The sequence below is a fragment of the Rhinolophus ferrumequinum genome, chromosome 7 (assembly GCF_004115265.2).
Source record: "Rhinolophus ferrumequinum isolate MPI-CBG mRhiFer1 chromosome 7, mRhiFer1_v1.p, whole genome shotgun sequence".
In the NCBI taxonomy this organism is placed as follows: domain Eukaryota; kingdom Metazoa; phylum Chordata; class Mammalia; order Chiroptera; family Rhinolophidae; genus Rhinolophus; species Rhinolophus ferrumequinum.
In genome coordinates, this window is record NC_046290.1 from 93342354 (window position 1) to 93360840 (window position 18487).

The 18487-nt window shown below is 59.4% G+C and overlaps 1 protein-coding gene across 2 annotated transcripts; it reads right to left on the minus strand.

Moving 5' to 3' along the window:
- Positions 1–674: 674 nt before the first annotated feature.
- On the minus strand, positions 675–17935 carry STX1A (syntaxin 1A). 2 transcript variants are annotated; one of them, XR_004423495.1, is made up of 10 exons: positions 17823–17935; positions 9281–9358; positions 8823–8922; positions 6146–6220; positions 5330–5403; positions 5129–5237; positions 4953–5026; positions 3984–4121; positions 2348–2540; positions 675–2016 (listed from the first exon to the last, which is right to left on the minus strand). XR_004423495.1 is itself a non-coding variant. In XM_033110145.1 (10 exons), exons 1-10 carry the CDS (start codon positions 17850–17852, stop codon positions 1939–1941), a joined length of 867 nt encoding a protein of 288 aa, XP_032966036.1. In that variant the 5' UTR covers positions 17853–17935; the 3' UTR covers positions 675–1938. The 2 variants fall into 2 exon arrangements, 1 of the variants encoding a protein (XP_032966036.1); XM_033110145.1 differs by having other exon boundaries at positions 2348–2458.
- Between the last annotated feature and the right edge of the window lie 552 nt (positions 17936–18487).

Here is an 18487-nt window from a genome sequence, read left to right on the forward strand (position 1 = left end):
CTCTGTTGGTGGAGGTACTACTTGACTGCACAGGTCCGAATTAGGTTTAAAGATGTGTGAAAACACTCTTAACCTACAAGGAACATAGATAAATGCCGTTAATTTAGGGCTTATAACACTAGGCAAAGTTGGGAAGGATGGGCAGGATGAAATGTATCCATGGTACCCATTGGCTGGTCATTCAGGCAGCAGCCCTGCATGGTATGAGTCACGCTGGAAACAGGCCTGTGCCCAGTGCCTGGTTTCCCTGTGGTCTGCAGGGCTTCCCCGGCCCACGGTCCAGGCTGCCCTTTGGCCTTGAGCTGCATGGGCAGCTGCTGACCCAGCTCAGGGGCTTGTCTCCTGTCTGATCACTCGTGGTCAGCAGGGCAGGTCCTACCTACCCTGGGGCGTGTAGGGGACTGTCTAGCAGACTAAGAGAGGGGACCCATTGGTCACTTGTGGCTTCTAAGAAAAGGGAAGATCTGAGCCCATAGACATCAATCAGGCTTTGAGCAGGAGCGGAGACATTCAGGTTTGATGCAGGGGCCAGAGGGTCTGGAAGTTGAAGCTCAGCGAGGAGTCGGGGACCTGAGCCTCTACGCCCCTTCCCCTTAGTGTCACACACATTCACCCCCCAGTTCTAAGGCCACGGCATTGTAACAGTAAGAAATCTAGAGCAGAGGCATGGTACAGATACAAATGTTTATTCTACATAAAAATTTCACAAAATGGGCAGCTGGTTGTACCAAGACCTTTGGTGAAGGGGTAAGGTGGGGAGGGAAGTCGCGGTTAAAGAAGGCAACATGGACAGTGGTCAGTCACGGCAGGAGCAAAGCTGAGGGACGGTGGGGCTCACACGCGGCCCCACCCCCACTGCATGCACTCGCATGCACACTCCTTGCCTGTCAACGAGGAAGAGGGGCACGTTTCTAACTTGAGAATCCCCGAGATGGTGGGGGGGGGAGGTCCCCCTCCCTGGCTGGCTGCTGAATACTGCATCCAAGACACCTGACATTCACGTGGCACATCAATGGGGGGGATGGCAAGGGCAGGATGTGGCTGCAGACCTGAAGTGACATCTGACTTCCCGGAGCACGAGAGCAGGGACCATTGTCCCAAACATGCAACACAATGGCTTGAGGACTGGACAAAGGCCTGCTGGGCAGGATGGCTGGCCCTCTGCCTTAGCTCCAAGGGTGGCTGGAGACCGGGTACCCGCCAGCCTCTTCCAGAATGTTACCGGGATCAGGCACAGCCCAAAGGGGTTGCTCCTGGGGCCAAAGGGATGTGGGAAGGGAGGTTGAAGCAGCCAAAGACCTTTTGGACTCTGCCCCAAGGTAGGGGAGGGAGCCTGGTCTTGACACTGCCAGAAACCACCTGGCCACAGCGCCCTGAGCCTCCCTGTAAGTGACCAGCTGTTAGAGGCTTAGAGCTGGGCTGTCTCTCAGGACCGTCCCTCCCCTAACCTGAAAAGCAGCACCATGTGGCCAGCTGGTCCCCACCCCTCAGGGGGTTGGGCTTGGGACAGCTGGAGAGGGCAGGGGAGATGGGTGGGGCAATGGGACGCAAGGTTGGGGTCCAGAGCCTTGAAGCCCAGACAGGGCAGACCCCAGGTCAAGAGTGAAATCACAGAAGGCAGGGGAAAGGAAGCGTGGCTACCCTGGGCAGCGCTGCCCGGGAAGGGTGAGGCGGCCAGGGCCTGAGTCTTTCCCTTGCTGACCCCTCCCCACCCACTGGCTGTTAGCCAGCCCGGCTCCCCTCTGCCTCCTCTGTACAGACGCACACTTACAAAGATCATGCACACGACGGCTCAGGGCAGGGTGGGTGTGGGGGGCCCGTGGCAGAGTAGGAGCAGTGTGGGGTGGAAAGGAGAGGGCTCCGAGCCAGAGGGTGGCAGCAGCCAGGGGGCCTCCTCGGGGTGGACCATCCAGAGTGGAGTGGCAGGTGGGGTGGTTTCTATCCGAAGATGCCTCCAAAGATGGAGGCGATGACGATGCCCAGGACAACGCAGCAGATGATGATCATGATCTTCTTCTGCACCAGAGAAGCAGGAAGGAAGGAAGGAAGGCCTCAGCTGGCAGGTGTGGGGGGTGGGGGAGTGCAGGGCTGAGGGGGGAGGGTAACGAGGGGAGGGGGGAGTGCAGGGCTGAGGGGGGAGGGTGAGAGGTGAGGGCCGGGGAGTGCAGGGCTGAGGGGCAGCAGGGAAGGTGACAGCCAGGAATGGTCTGGAGGGTGGTTATAATGCACTGAGGGCCTGGGAGACGAGGGAGGCTGTGGTCAGAGCTGACAAGTGGCCTAAAGGCAGAGAGGGTAGGAGTCTGACCACGATGGGAGGCCAGGGCTGGGCAGAGCAGGGGCTACTGACCCGGCGTGCCTTGCTCTGGTACTTGACGGCCTTCTTGGTGTCAGACACGGCCCTCTCCACGTAGTCCACCGCGTGTTCCACATTGTACTCAATCCTGTCAATCATCTCCCCCTGCAGGGCCGGGGGCACCCCAGCTCCAGAGGTCCCACCTCAGGGTCAGGAGGGAGCTCAGGCAGGACTTCGGGAAAGTACCCTGAGGTGAGAGAGAGCAAAGGGGGTGTGAGGAGGATGGGGTACAGCTTCTCACCTATGCCTTTCAGGCCAGGCACCCTGGGCCGCTCCCGCCTCTCCCCACAGAGCAGCTATCCTGTGAGGGGACCAGCCATGCAGTCTCAGCCAAGGGCGTGGGGACCATGCAGAGAATGCTCAGCTGGGACCCTGACCCTGGTACTTGGTGCTGGACAGAGGACAGTGCTAGGTAGGTGAAGGCAGGGGCAGGAGTGGGGGTCTGGCCACAGCTCACAAAGTGATCAGGGTGAGCCCCCCATTCCATCCTCGCCAGGCACGATGGTCTTCAACCTTTCAGATCGCCCTGCCCAGCCCCATAGCCCTCTTGGGCCCTGCAGTGAGGTCCCATGCAGCCTGCAGAGGCCACTGCCCAGGACCCTGCCCAAGACTCCTCGCAGTGGCACGCTGGCAACCGACAGCTAGCTCTCTCCAAGGCCACCGCTTCCACAGGTGTCCATGTCACTACAGTCTCTCACCCAGATGGCAAGGGCAGTCTCCTTCTGGCCTCCCTGCTTCCTAACTCAGGTCACGCCACTACCATACCTAACACCCTCCAATCTAGAAGAGACTCCAGATGCCCAGTGCGTGCCAGGGCCCCCGTCTGCCTCGTCCCCACCGGCCGCTGTGCTCCAGCCTCATGGCCCTCCTTTTCTGCTCCCAAGTCAGGACCACGGCGTTGCCGGTCCTTCTGCTGAGCCAGCTCTTCACTCTTCCCTGGGAAGGCTCCAGACTCCCAGACCACCCCGCAGAGGCCTCCCTAAGCACGCCGTCCACAGTGGTCCCAGCGTTGGGATCAAGTGTGGCCCTCGGACCAGTAGTATCAGCACCAGCCTGGGGCGTGTCAGAGATGCTAACTCAGGGGCTCTCACCCTGACCTACTCATTTCTGGGAAGGGCGACCGGAGCAGGGAAGCTTACAAGCAAGCAAGCCCTCCAGGTGATTCCTGGGCCCTCTCAAGTTAGAGAACCACGGCTCTATCACAATGCCGCCCGAGCAGCTGACACAACGGGAGAACATTCCAGTTGTCATTTACTTAGGCTGCTCTTCCATCCAACAGACATTAGTTCGGGAAGCAGGCCCTCAGCTGTCCTGGTCACTGCTATCCCCCCACCTCTTAGAAAACTGCCCATTCCCCGTGCCCAAGTGACAGATAGCTGGTGCATAAGACAGGACAAGGTGGGAGGGCCAAGCAAAGCCATGCAGGGTCTGGGGCCTGGCGGCTGAGCCATGCAGACAAGGTCTGTCAGGTGGTCAGGCCCTGGAGGCGGTTTCAACAGCAGGTGGTTATTTACCTGAAGACGGTCCCTCCCAGGCAGGGCAGCGTGTTGGGCAGAAAGGGTTGGGGTCAGCGCAGCCCTGGCTGCGGCGCGGGCGGGGGCGGGGGCGGGGGCAGGGGCGGGGCACGCACCTGGCTCTCCACAAGCATGGCCATGTCCATGAACATGTCGTGCAGCTCACGGATGCTGTTCTCCAGCTTAATGATCTCGCTGTGCCGCGTCTCGATCTCGCTCAGGGCCTGCTTCGAGATGCTGGAGTCCATGATGATCTAGGGGACACGAGCAGTGGGCTGGAGCAGTGGGCTGGAACTCGGGCGCCTGCTGCAGGGCGGGCCAGGACAGCAGGGGGCCGAGTGCCAAGGCAGCTGGGCAGCTGGACGGGCAGTGGTGGAAGCAGGGCTGGAGGCTTCCTCCTTCGCCGTAGGCCTCGCTCCACTTTCCGCTCAGCTCGTCCTGGCTGTGAACCTACCTTCTCTGAGACTCGATTTCCCGCCTCTCATACGGGGTTATGAACACTCCCTACCTGTGCTTGCGCATGGTAATTGCTCAGTGGTGGTTCTTATCACCAGCCCTGTACAGAGCTCAAGACGACTGCCCCGTGGGCCCCGTGGGCCCCGGCCTTGAACTGCCTTTCTCCTGTCCCCTCCTCCTGTTCTTCCTCCCGCACTGCATGTAGCTGCCCCTCCCCTCTCCTGGAACCCACATCCCCAAACTACCTCCCCACCTGTGTGCCAGCTCCCTCAGGAAGCCCCCTGCTTGGCAGAGCACAGAGCTTCTGCACTTGAATGTAGAGACGGCCACAGGCACTATGTCCTCCGAGAGGGGCAAAAGGTGGAGGCTGGTGGGAGGAGGCCCTACGCCAGTGGTGAACGGGCAGAGGGAGCAAGGAAGTGGACCCAACGGGGAGAAACGAGCAGAGCTTTGCCACTGACATTTGCGTGCCCTCCACCTGGTCCCTTCCTCTCTGTGGGACTTGGCCTTCTCTAAAACCTTCCTCACAAGGCGGCTGTGTCTAAATACTGTCCAGAGCAAGCGTGTAGCTCACACACCAGGGTCATGGTAGGAGGGCTTCCCGTGGGAGGTGCAGGGTCCACACTCACCCCAGAGGCAAAGATGGCCGGGTTCCCACTCTCCAGCATGTCCTCCAGCTCCTCACTGGTCGTGGTCCTGCCAGCTGCAAGCAGGGGTCACACTGAGAGAAGCCCTCCCGAGGGAGTTCAGCAGCACCCCTCAGCTGCAGCCCACCCCTCAGCCCCAGCCCTGCCCCCTCACTCACTGATCTCCAGCTGCCTCTGGATGCGGCCCTTGCAGCGCTCCCGGTAGTCAGACTGTGTTGCGTTGTACTCAGACATGACTTCCACAAACTTCCGGGACAGTGTGGAGTGCTGGGGGTCCGAGATAGGGGTGCAGGTGTCAGCCTGGCCCACAGGCCCCAGAGCCTCAGACGCCTGCCGCCCACCAGAGTCCCAGGCCACACCTGCGTCTTCCGGATCCGCAGGTCGGCAGATGAACGGTTCAGGCCTTCCTCCTGCTCAATGCTCTGCTCGATGCCTGGGGGAACAGATAACTGCTGAGCCATAATTGGCCCCCATTCACCACCGACCTGACCCACACACCCAGAATCTGGCTCAGGATCCCCCCTGGAAGACGCGTGGCCTGTAAGTGGGGTCACACAGAAAACAGAGGAAGAGAGAGGGCCAGGCACTGATGGAGGAGGGGCCAACAAGGGCCTTTCCGGGCACAATGCATGTATAGGTGTGTGCACATACGTACCCCCACTTGGGAGGCCTCAGGCACACACCAAGCTGTGTGTGTGACCGTCCACTATATGCTAGGCCTGGGGGCTCAGGCCTGCGCTGTCCTCTCTTGCTCACAACGGCTGGACGCCCAACAAGGGCTCAAGCCCAGAGTGGTGAGAGCCAGGTTCCCACCACCTTCAGGACACGCCGCTCCTAGGCCTGTGCATTGCGGGGGTCCATGTCTGTGCTCACATAGGGGCTTCTGTTTGGGACCAGGCAGTGTTGGCCACTCCTCTAACCCTCTGTGGGTGACGTGAGGCCCAGAGTGGAGCACTCCCTGGATGAAGCCTCAGGCATCTGTCCCGAGGCCCTGCCCAGAGCCTGGCACAAACAGGCCTGGCCAGTAGCTGTTGAGTGAATGGCACATGATGGTAGCCTCATAAAGGAAAGCAAGATCCAATGTATCCCCTGAGAGCTGGTGAAACCCCGTGGGCTGCGTGGAGGAAGCAGGCCTGGACTTCCCCACCCTAGTCAAGGCCAGAGCCCAGACTCACTCTTCAACTTGGAGCGCACTTTGTTTGCTGTCTTCTTTATGTCGGACATGAGTTCCTCCAGCTCCTCCTTTGTCTCTGTGGAGGCAGAAGGATAGGAACCCAGGCTCACCCTCCTGCTTAGGGGTTCTGCTGATGGGGGTGTCTCGGCAGACCCTGGGGCTCCCCACTTCCCTGAGTAAGGCTCTGCCTGCCTCTCCAATCCTGGGCCAGGGCCATAGCAGCTGCAGCCTCACACCCTCTCGTGCTGCCTTCCAAGGAGCCTCCCTTCTTCTTTTGCTGGCTCTCCCACCCCCTGCAGATAACAGATGGGGCTAAATTTAAGGCAGAAATAATTGTGGAGCAGCTGGTGATGCTGGAGTTGGCACTGGGGAGCACTTACTTGATACTGCCTGAGTCGCAGGCAGGGGGCTGGCTCACCTAATGTTACCTGGTGGTAAGCATCCAGCCAGTGGGCGGACGGGCCAGGGGCCAGCGAGGCGGAAGCCAGCCCCCACACCAAGCACCCTGGGTGGGGCAGACTTTTTTCCACTCACAAAGCCCCCTCCCCAGGTGCTGAGATCAGTGGAAGCCAACTGCTGAGTGCCCAGTGGCTGGATGGGGGTAGGAGGCACCTAGCCTAGGGGGGAGATGGAGAAGAACTTCAAAGAGGTGGGCCTCCTGGGGCACAGTTGGACATGGAGGTAGCAGGCAGCTGGGCCTATGAGACGGTGAAGTTGGGGGAGGGCTGGTGTTTCTGGCCCTTGTTCCAACAGGAACCAACTCCCTAAAGCTGGCGGAGGCTATGGGGGAGCCCAGGTTGCCCCACTCCCTGGGAGAGGCTGCCTGGCAAAGTGGGGCAAGATGGCTGCTTCCCTCTGGGGTGCTCGGGGCAATGGGTCCTGGCATTGCCCCAGCTTTAGGGCAGCCCCAGGACTGCACTTCCAGGAGAAACCACAGCTGAGCTCCTGGCTAGACCCTTCTCACCCACCTTCTACTTGCCTCCAGGGCTGGGGCTTCTACAGGGCCTGGGGAGGGGCATTACAGTGGACGATCAGGTGGGGCCACTCCCAAGTGGAATGTGAGTGAGGTGGAGTGGGGGGCTTTGGGGAGTGGAGGAGGGCGTCTCATTCATATGAACAGAGGGAAACTTGGTTACCAGCTGCTCTGACGTCTCAGCCTTTTTAGTTCAGACCCAAAATAGCCCAGCCCGGATGGCAGCCCCCAGAGGAGGCAGAGCAGCCTCCCAGGAAAGCCTCTCCCTGCCATCTTTCCTCGTGGCTCCTCTGTAACTCTGCTCACCTCTGCCCTACAACCTTTAACCTTACTCAGCCCACACCAGTGACGCCTGACAGCTCAGCTCATGGGTGGCAAGTCCGAGCTGCTCACTACTGACTGTGTGAGGAGAGGTGCTGAAGGTGGCACAGGGGAGTTGCGGTGGGGACCTGGGCAGCTCCACTGCCCCACGCCCCTCCCTTTCCAGCAGGCGACAGGCCAAATCCCTAGCTCTTTGTAGTTCCTGCCCCACAATCAGCCCCCTTCTCACCAGGAGTGACCCACCGGGGACACACGCTGACCCAGATACACATGGGCACACAGATATCATGTCACAGCCGTCCCAGAGGCTTGTGACAGGTGCCTCTGGGGAGAGGGGTGAAGCATGACTGCACTGGGTATACGCCCTGCTTTGGGTGGTCTCCTTCCCCTTCCCACCCCTCCTGAGACAGTCATCCCGCCTTCCAGCTGACTCATTTTGCCTTCCAAGGGCTTGGTACGGGGCTTGGTTGGTGTGGCATTGGCCTTGGGTTCAAGCACACTTTGGGGCTGTGGAGAAATTTTTTTCTGGGTGCTTGACGATGCTTGTGGGCTGGGGGTGAGGGGCCACAGAGAGGGAGGCAGGGCTGGAGATGAGGCTGAAAGCAAGTTCTAGGTGCCTTGGGTGGCAGGCTGTGAGCCCTGGCCCCCGTCACTGCCTCTCTGGGGCTGAGGGTGAGCCCCGTCCAGGGGAGGGGGTCTCCAGCCTGCTGCGTGTTGTCAGCCTGGTACATAACAGTGTAGTAATCAACACCCCAATAGGAATTGTGACAGCCAGGGCAGGGGGACCTGTCTGGGGACAGAGTGGAACGCACATACACACACAGGCTCCTTGTGCAGAGGGACAGGTGACTTCCTGGAGCCCTGAGAATGTCTGGCTCCGGAGTACCAGTGGCCAGGTGTCAGGGGTGCCAGCTCTTTCCGGAAGCTCTGCCTGCTTGGCCGGCTTGCCCTCCCACAGCGCTGATGCCTCAGAGCTGCCATCTGCTCCCCAGGGAGGCGAGGGAAAGGGAGGGGCTGGGAGGAGAGGCCTCCTATTTATCAGAGGCAGCTCCCTCCTTCCCTGTCTCCCTCCCAGAACCCCAGTGCTACAGCCAGCCCAGTAGCCTTAGGAAAAAAGCCAGCTTACCAGGGGAGGGCAGGCTGGCTACCTGACCCCAACCAGGCCTGAGGAGAGCCACCCCTCCCACGACACTTGCCTGAGACCCAGACCCAGTGAGTGATACTGGGCGCTGACCACCCCCAAGCCGAGGCCTGGGAGAGCTGGTTTCCTGAGGTTCCCAGGGAGCCCTCCCCAACCTGGCCAGGCCCAGTGCCACTCCCGGCAGCAGGCCCTTCCTGGAGGCCTCTGGGGCCTGGAATCCACCCCTCACTCCTACACACTCACTCTCATCAGGGTTGGGGGAGGCCAGGATGGCACTGTGCTTCCGCTTCACCTCCTCCACGTTCTCTGAGATCTTGTCAATGAAGCCGCGGATTTCCTCCACCTGTGGACCAAGACAGGGTGGTCAGGAGGAAATCTAGGGACAGGGCTTCCTGGGCCTATGGCTTGCCCAGAGTGGGGCCAGAGGTCAGGCTCAGGGCCAGGCGGGGCCAGCCTTCGACTGGCAGTGGTGGGGGTGGCTGCTCCAAGTTTCTTCCACACCGGGGTGGGAAGGAGTGGGCCGGTCCAGTCCCAAACTTTGCTCTCCCTGGGGTTCAGTCTCCTTAACGTCAAAATGGAGGTGCCCGCGAGCTGCCGAGCCAGGCACGGGTGTGTAAGAGCCTTGGGCCTGGCTGAGAAGGGAGCCGTGCTCACCCAGGGCCTGCCCGTGCATGGGGAGAGGCGCTGTGTGCTGGGCCCACCTGTTCGAAGAACTCATCCATGAAGCGGTCTCGGTCCACGCTGACAGTGACGTCGTCATCGTCATCGCTGTCCTTGGCCTGCACGGAGGTTTGCACACATGAGCGGGCCTGTGGTAGGGCCACGAGGTGCGGCTGGACCTGGGACCCCACACTGCCTGGTACTCATACACAGCAGGCTTGCAGGCTGCAAATCCAGGGCCCCGACCACCCTCCTCTGTCCTGCTGGCAGGGACAAGGCCTGGCTGTGCCCCAGCTCCCAGCCACACTGACACCTGGGAGATCCCTGGGGACCCAGCAGAGGAAAGAGGCCCTGCCTGCCAAGTGGGTGACGGGGCTCAGTCACTCTCTCCAGCCCAGGGACTCTGCCCCCTGCCCAGCTGCCTGCCTCTGCCCCAGCACCTCCTTCACCCTAGGGTGCCACTCGGAAAGCCCTGCCACTGACTGGGCAAGAAAACCTGAGGGCTGGTCCCCGGCCAATGGCTCCAACTCTCAGATCTTGCCTGAGACAGGCTGCTTGGAAGCCAGGTTGTCTACTCTCCTGGCTGGACTTCCCAAGCTCTGTTTCCTGGGAGGGCCCCGGAGGGGAATGCCTGGGCTGTGCCAGGCCTGGGCATCAACACCTCCCTCCTAAAAGGTTGGACGGGTCAGACACAATGCCCCCGACAGGCCTGAGAGACTGCCTGTGCAGGGCTCTGCCAGCTGCCAGCTTTGTCCACTCAGCCCTCTCAGGAGCTTCTCTCTCCGGCTCAGTCTTGACATTGGATCTTGACCCTTTTTCTTTCCTGGCCCAGAGCTGGGCCCAGCAGGCACAAGAGGCCAATCATGTTGCCACTTGGCTCAGGGCCCGCCTTAAGCCTCAGCCACAGCCTCAGCCCCACCCTGCTGCCCCAGGAGCAGCCATACAAAAGCCACTACCCACATCACGCCCCCATCACAGGGTGGGGTAATTACACCTCTGCTTCCCCAGCATGCTGGCTATGCTCATTACTGTCCACCCCATAACTTGACTCCGCCAGGGTCAGCCCACTCTGCTGGTAAGGCCAAGGTCCCTCTCCACGGCCAGGATACCCAGGGCAGGACCTGCCCTCACCCCTCAGACCATCTATCACCCCTCACACTGAGGTTCTTGGGCTTGGTCATGCCTTCTCATTTTTTTTTTTTTTAATTGGGGAATGTTGGGAAACAGTGTGTTTCTCCAGGGCCCATCAGCTCCAAGTCAAGTTGTTGTCCTTCAGTCTAGTTGTGGAGGGCGCAGCTCAGCGCTGAGTCCAGTCGCCATTTTCAATCTTTAGTTGCAGGGGGCGCAGCCCACCATCCCCGGGATGGCGGGAATTGAACCGGCAACCTTGTTGTTGAGAGCTTGCGGTCTAACCAACTGAGCCATCCAGCTGCCCCACACCTTCTCATTTTTCAAGACCCCACAGGGAGGAAGCACTGGCTTGCTGGGCACGGCCCTCACACCGACGCTGTCTCACGTCAAGGACACAGGATGGAGGCAGGCGGAGGTTGAGGGGATGGAGAAGCGGAGGGACCCATCAGGCTGGGCCCCACCTGCTGGGTTCTGGGCCCAGCACAGACACGGACTGGCTGAGGGACTCACCCTGTGAGTCTGTTTGCTCCTCTACAAAATCGGGACAATGAACCTGGATGCAGGGAGGGAGGGCTGAGGAAGGGTGGGGAAGCATAGCATGCTCTGGAAAGGGCTGTGCCGGTGGGACTTTCAGGGTCCCACTACCCCACAAAAGTGGCGTTTGGGTAGGAGTTTTATGGAGACGGCTCTGAGCGGCCCCTCTGATCAAGAGATCATACCTCTTTCCCCAGAAGTTAAAATAATCCTGGCTCCTACAAGTGCTTGCTGCTGTTACCAGGTGGTCCCCTGCCCCCACACACCAATCCCACCTATAGACACAGGGAATCTAGGAGCCATTCCCACACTTTTAGACCATGCCTGGCCCAGGAATTTCCCTAGGGAAACTGAGGCAGAGTGCAGTCTGGAGGAGCCCAGTTCCCTTTCAGGTTGGCAAGTGGCCCCAGGAGCTCCTGTCCTTCAGCGTCCTGCCTGACCTGTTCTTCTGGTGCCCAGAAGACAGGAAGGGGCAGAAGGAGAATTTTCCAGCTCCCTTCCCAGAAAGAGTAATGACCAGCTAGGACCACAGACAAGGGCACCTGAGCCAGCAGAGATGAGAGTCACTGCCAGAGACCCCTGGGATGTGGGTTGGTGCCCCTCTCTGGACCTCAACTTGCCCACCTGTGAAATGAGGACATATCTTCTTCAGTCATCCAGCCAGCTCTGACCTGCTACCTCCAGAGCCTCCGCAGAGGGCTGAAGGCTGGACTCAGGTAGCTCCTCAAAGGAGGTTGGCAGGAGAGACGCCCACACCCTCCTCCAGGCTCTCCTTCTACGAGGGCAGAGCTGGGGAAAGGAATGCTTGGGGACAGGGTCTGACGGGACCCAAGTGAGGGCATTCAGATTGGCCTCAAAGCCAATTGGGAGGTTTAGGTCCTGACCTCACTGCTTTGGTCAAAGCAAATCCATGGCTCCAAGCAAAATTTTGAGGAGATGCTCCAAGCGGACCCTTCCTTACCAAATCCTACTACTTCTTCCTCCTTAGGACTTTTCACCCCCACCCGCCTCTTTATCTCACTGCCCCAGCCTGAAATCTGACCCCAGCACACCTCACCTGTAACGGGCTCCCTGCCCCTACAATCCACCCACTGTCCTCCTTGCTTTCTCCATGCAGTTCCTGCTGCCTGGGATGCTAACATTACCCTCATCCTCAGATGCCACCTCCTTCCAGAAGCTTTCCCAGCTACCCTGGGGCAAGGCTTCTAGAAGGAGGCTTCCTCTCACTCCTCTGGTTCCCCACATCCTATTCACATCCCCACTGGAGCCACAACCAGACTCTTAGGCCCTGAGGGACCTGAAAAATCACCTTGGCCACAGCTTCCAGTTTCAGTTTGCATGCCTCCTGTGATGGCGAGCTCACTAGCTTTCCCAGGCAGCTCTGCCCATCTTGGTTAGAAAATCCTCCCTTTCCTGTGGTTTGGTCCAAGCCACAAAGAACCTGTTGGTGCCGTCTCCCTGGGCTGGCTGTGCATCCACATCTTCCCTGGGTTTTTCTTCTCAAGTTGACCATTCCCTCCCCTTCAGATCCTTCCCAGGGGCCCTAAATTGTAGCTCCTGCTCCAGACTTGTTCAGCTTGGCCTGTCTTTGCCTGTAGTACAGAATACAAACTGAATCTGCTGCTGACTGTGGTCTGAGCAGTGCCAAAGAGCTGACCCATCCCCTCCTTCTTTCTACATATTTTACCTCTGTTAATGCAGCCAGAGATCACAAAAGTGATCCTATAGCACTTGCTGCCAAGGAAAACCCCAAGCCCCTCCCCACCAGTCTTCTTGGTTGGATTCTGGGCTCAAGTGAAGGAACTTCTTTCTGTTCCATTTCTTTATTTATTCTGATCCTTGTTCTAATTTGTGAGAATCTGAGGGCTCATGACTCTGTTACCTCCTGCAGCCTCTTCCACACCTAGGCCAGAGCCCTGTGGCACCTTTCTAGAGATGTCCTCCAGATTAACACAGACCCCTAATCATTTCTCACTGGACACTGAATGAATGTCAGGGAAGTAGGATGCCAGCCCCCCTACCGCCCCTACCCCCAACTCAGACATGCTCCTGACCAAAAAGGAACTTGGAACTCGTGTCTTCCTAATGTCCTGGGCTGGCCAGGGTGGACCTCATACACATGCACCAAGTGGGTACCCAGATATCCGTTGAATGATTAGGGCCCCAGCTCCCTTGGGAATCTACCAACCCTCTCTGAGTGGCCGTCACAGCTCTGGAAAGAGGGCTGGGTTGGAGGTGGGGACATGGGAGGCTTCTCCATGGAGGAGGCAGCTGGAGTCATGGGGGCAATTACAAGCTCCAAGGTCCAAATACCTTTTGGATCAACCCACCCAGACATCGTGAGGGCTCCCTGCCAGCTACCTGGCCCAAACTAGGCTCTACCTCTTTCTCCTGAACCCCCTCCTCTGAAACCCCCTGCTCAGAACCCCCCATTCCCGAGGGCCCCTCAAATCAGAAACCGGGGGGCATCCATCTTCTTCCTCCTCCTCTCACATGCAACCAACATCCGATTTGTCCTGGTGTTTTCTCTTCATCCTTCAGTGGTCCTCAACCCTGGTCCAACACCAGCGCTCCTCGGGAAGGTTTGGGAAAAAACACCTTCCAGGGTCCTACCCCAGAATGATCGAGTCAGAATTTACGGAGGTGGGGCTGGTGAAGCTAGGTTCATGGTCTCCTAGGACTGAGAACCACTGGTCTGGTCTCACTCCCCTCGGACCTGCTGGCTATCTCGCTCAGGCTTCACCGCCACCAGCCTAAGCAACCAGGAGTGAAAGCCAGGCAGGGTGGGAGGGGTATTGCCCGCACCACAGCAAGAGAAGATCCTGCTAGAACCAGCTAGAATCACTGGCAGGAACCCTAAGCTTCCCCTAGTGGAGGCCAGGCAGCCCTGGTGGTCTCTCTTGGCAAAAGCTCTAGGATTCCAAGGATACCTTCCTGGAAACACGAGTTTGCTTCCTCCAAGAGGCTTGGAGGCCAGGCAGCCTCCAGCCGGTCCCCAGGAATGGCAGCAGGCCAGCCAGCGGGTTGATTCATTCCTGCTGAGCAGGAGTTGCTGTTGTCTGCCTTGAGAGCTATTTTTTCCCCTTCTCCTTTTTAATGACTAATCAAAGTCAATATCACTAGAGCAAAGAGCCCCAGAGCTGAGTCAGGGGTGTGTGAGAGGCTGAGCTGGGTCTCCAGGAAAGAGGGCTCTCCAGTCTGATCCCGTCACCCTCTCCCCATCCTGTGTACTCCCTCCTCTACCAGACAGATCCCTGCTCCCAGCAGGGTCTGTGCCTTAGCAGAGCCCCAGCACAGCTCAGGGCGGCAGCTTCAGGCGGTGGGAAAGGGCTGGGCTCTGCCCTCAGACATTGTGTGACCTTGGATAAACCCCTGGTACTTCCTGGACCTCACTTTTCCAATTTGTAAGATAAGAGAATGAACTACATAGCCCCTGAAAGCCATTCCAGCTGCACCCAAGATGAAAATGTGCCCAAATCCACTGTTTCTTCTGGGAAGAGGTAATTGGAAGGAGGGAGGCAGGGAGACAGCACCCTGGGCCTGTTCTTACACCTTCCACTCTGCAAGGCGGATCCTGCTGGCTCCGTTGTACAGATGAAATGAGCATAGAGGTTACGGCACAAACCTGCCTGGTGTTAACCCCGGGACCCCCAGTCTCTTCCCAGGAAAGAGAAAAAAGTAACTGGTGGGCAATAGGAGGCACTGGGCTTCCCACCCAGGCCTGTCCTGGCTGCTCAGCAGGCTGGGCCCTGCTCTGGACTAGGTGTCAGGCCCACCCGTCATTCTCTCCTGATTGGGCATTCCCACCTCTCTGCCTTTCCTCACGTTGCTCCCTCCTTTTGAATCACCTCTCTCCTCCCCTTCAAATCAAACTCCTTCTCTTGGGCCATCCTAAGTCCTCTTCTTCCAGGAAGGCTTTTTCTAGGGTCTGGCCATGCTGACTGTCCCTCCTCTCTCTGTCCTCTGGCTCCTGCAGCAGGTTCCATGTGTCCCACAAGGCCTAGTATGTAGATAAACACTTTCTGGGGCAGGCAGGCCTCTGACTTGGAAGAAGCAGGCAGCCGCATGCTAGGCAGGGCTGCCTGGGTCACCTCGCCCCCAAAGTCTCCTGGTTGTGTGACCTGCGCTAGTGTTTGTCCCTTTTAGGCTTCCAGTTGCTCTTCTGCTCTCTAAGGGCTGCCTACAAGGTCAAGACCCCCACACTGGCCCCGGTGAGCCCTTCATTCTCCATCTGGACAGGAGGATCAGCCCTGTGAGAAACGGGGGCTGGAGGCCTGGGCCTGGCCTGCAGAGTGCTGAGGAAACATGCCAGCTCCTTCCCCAAGTGTGACTTTTATAAATAAGCTCCCTTTGCCTGCCTTCCTTCCAACTGTGGTGGTGTTGGGTGGGGAAGGAGGACGAGGAAGGGATGGATGCAAGGAGCTGTGTCAAGCACCACCTCCGTCTAGCCCAGCCAGTACTGCTCTCTTGGTTCCTAGGGTTCTGATCTGAAAATTCTGACCCCTGGGGGTCAAGTCTCCCCCACGAGTCAGGAGACCCGTGACCCACCCCCGCCCCACCGCCTCTTGCCCTGAGAATTTGGGTTCTGGGTTTTCCTGTGTCCACTTCATAGATGGGAACTCGAGGCCCAGAGGGAGACTTGTGGGACTGGCAGGGCCAGGGGAGATTAACTGTTCTACCCCATCCAGTGTGGGTTCTTGTCAGCCCCGACCCCCCAGGCTGCTGGAAAGACCTAATGGACAGGGCTACTCAGCAATGAGGACAGCAGCCTTCATGGGCTCCGAATGCCTGAGGGGTGGGGCCTACAGAGGAAGCCTCCATCAATTCACACAGAAACCAGGCCTCACCATCTAAGGGCCCATCCTGGCTAGTGGGGTGGGGGGAATGTCACAGAGACACATACCGTGTTTCCCCGAAAACAAGACCTAACCGGCAAATAAGCCATAGCATGATTTTTCAGGATGACATCCCCTGAACATAAGCCCTAATGCATCTTTTGGAGCAAAAATTGATGTAAGACCCGGTCTTATTTTCGGGGAAACATGGTAGCAGAGCAACAGAACTGGGTTCAAGCTCCCTACAACCCAAGCTTTCCCAGGGGTCCCCCAGTCCCAGCCAGGCCTAAGTCTGCCTGTCTTCAGGGATTAGGGAAAGCTCCTTTCTACCATCCCTCTTGATCTACCAGGCAAGCCACTTGCTCTCCTGTGCCTTAGTTTCCTCCTTCAGCAAAGGGGATGAAGGCTGATGAACCAGAGGTCCTGTCAGATGTAGACGACGGTTCCCTCTGAGCATTGGTTCCCACATATATTCTTGTCCGCCCCACCAGGCGCCCAAACATCAGCAAATGCACCCGCAGCCATTCATTGCACAGATAACACTCTTTCTGACTCAACAGAGCACAGGAAACTTGAGGGCAACCGCAAGGGCTGGCAGGGAAGTGTTTAGACACCACATACGACATGAGGGACCGTCTTCTTCCTTTGAAACCTCCTGAGGTTTTCCCTAGGGGCTGGGCATTTAGCCAGGAAAAACACGGATCTGACAGCAGGGTAGGCGCTGGCAGCCAGAGCGAGGGGGAAATGGAGGCAGGCGAGGACAGGTCTCAGACCCAGGCTGCGGGGGCAGGGCGGGACTATAAGACTGGTATAATGGGGGTGACCCAGGCACAAACATAGGGAGGCTCTGAGCAGTGAGGACAAGCCATGGGATCAAAAGCCCAAAGGATACTTGAAACTTTCCATATGAGGGGATGTAGGTCTCTGGCTCCAAGCTGGACAGCAGGGGTAGGGTTCTGGGGAGCCATTGAGCTAGGGCTCCCCCAGAGATCAGCAGGCAGGGCCTGCCAGCAGGGTGGTCAGCCAGGGGATCAGAAGAGTCAGCCAGATCTAGAGCCCTGATGGCCCTCCCTCCCCACAGGCAAGCTTCATCTCCTTCACTGCCCCCCACAAACCCCAGGCTTGCCATCCCTAAAGGGAGAGGTGTGAACGTCGGGCCAAAGGACAGAGGACAGGGAAGGGGGCGGGGCTGTGGATGAGGAACAGGAGGCAGGGGTCTCTGTCAGGACTGGGAAGGGGTGGGCTCTGACTCAGAACCTTTGAGCATCCTCCTACTCCCCGCAAACTTCGCCCCAGGAGCCACACCCCGGGGGCCTCCGAGACACAGGTGGAAAAATAAGTTCAGGTCGGAATCTGACCAGAAAACCCCGGAAAGGTCTGGAAACGCCAGCCCTGGCTGCCCCGAAGCCAGGAAGGTGGACCGGGGGCGGGTCTGACGCGTTCCGCACCCGGGCGGGCAGCAGATCCTGATCGCGACCGGGTGGGGAGCTACAGGTGATGGGAGCTACAGGTGATGGGAGGTGATGGGGGCGGCGGGGCGCCCCGCGAGCCAGCGCCCGCCAGAGAAGCCGGGCCCCACCCGACCGCCGGGTTTCCGCAGCGCATCCCGCGGCGGGGCTCTGGGCAGGGGATCGCCCCGGCTCCTTCCCACCGCGGTCCCGCCGTCTGTCTATACCAGAGCGGGGAAAGGAAGGTCAGTGATCTGGCACGGTGTGGGGACAGAGACCGGACCTGCTCCGCGGACCGGGAGAGAGGTCGGGCTTCTGTCCTGCCACCGATATCCGATTAATACCCCTCTGACCCCCTAAAACAAGGGGACGCCCAAAACTTTATTCAGTACCCCGGACTCCAGCCGCCAGCCCGCGGGCCAAAGGGGCCGAGTTCACGACAGTCCCTGACCCCGAGTAGGTCCGGGGGGATGGACTTGTTGTGGGGTCGGGGTCCCCGGCTCCGCCCCAGTCCCTCCCGCCCCGGCCGGGGACGCAGGGGCCGCCGCCCGGGGGACCGCCGGAGCCACTCCAGACGGGTTGCGGCCTGTGCGCTGGGCGGGCGACGAGCCGCGACGCTCGGGGACCGGACTCACCGTGCGGAGCTCCTGGGTTCGGTCCTTCATGCTCCCGGGAGTGGCCGCGGAGCCGGCTGCAGCCTTGTGAGCCCCGCATGCGCGGCGGCCGCCCCGCGGCTGCGCAGCGCCAGCCCGGCCCCGCCCCGGCCCCCGGGACCCCGGCCCAGCCCCCAGCCCGGCCCCGCCCAGCGCCGGCTCCGCCTCGCCAGGCCCCGGCCTAGCGCGGAGATCTGGAAATCCTACTCCTTGCCCCCAGCCCCAGCAGGGTCCTCTGTTGGGTCCAAGCCCGGGGACCTAGCCCCCTGCGTTGTAGATGCCTGATGCCTGCCTGGGATTGGGCCCCAGCTCCCCTGCTCCCTCACCTGCCCCAACGCCCCCTTGACTTAGCTGCTCAGCATCCCTCGTTCTGGACCCTGGATCTTCACCCCCAGAGCCCCTCACATCCCTCGGGATTTGCTGGAGGTGGGATTCCCCCCTCTTGATTTTATTGCTTGGAACCTCCGGCAGCCCCTTCCAAACACCTCCTTCAGAGTTCCAGCCTCTGAGCCCCTGCCCTTCCTCCTTTCTCCCGTTATCTCACCCACATTCAGGCTCTTGCCCCCTCTTTCCCCAGGATTTTTCAGTTCACAGGTCTGATGCCGGATGACCTCTCCTTTTCCTTTAGTTTCCACTCCTAGCAGGAT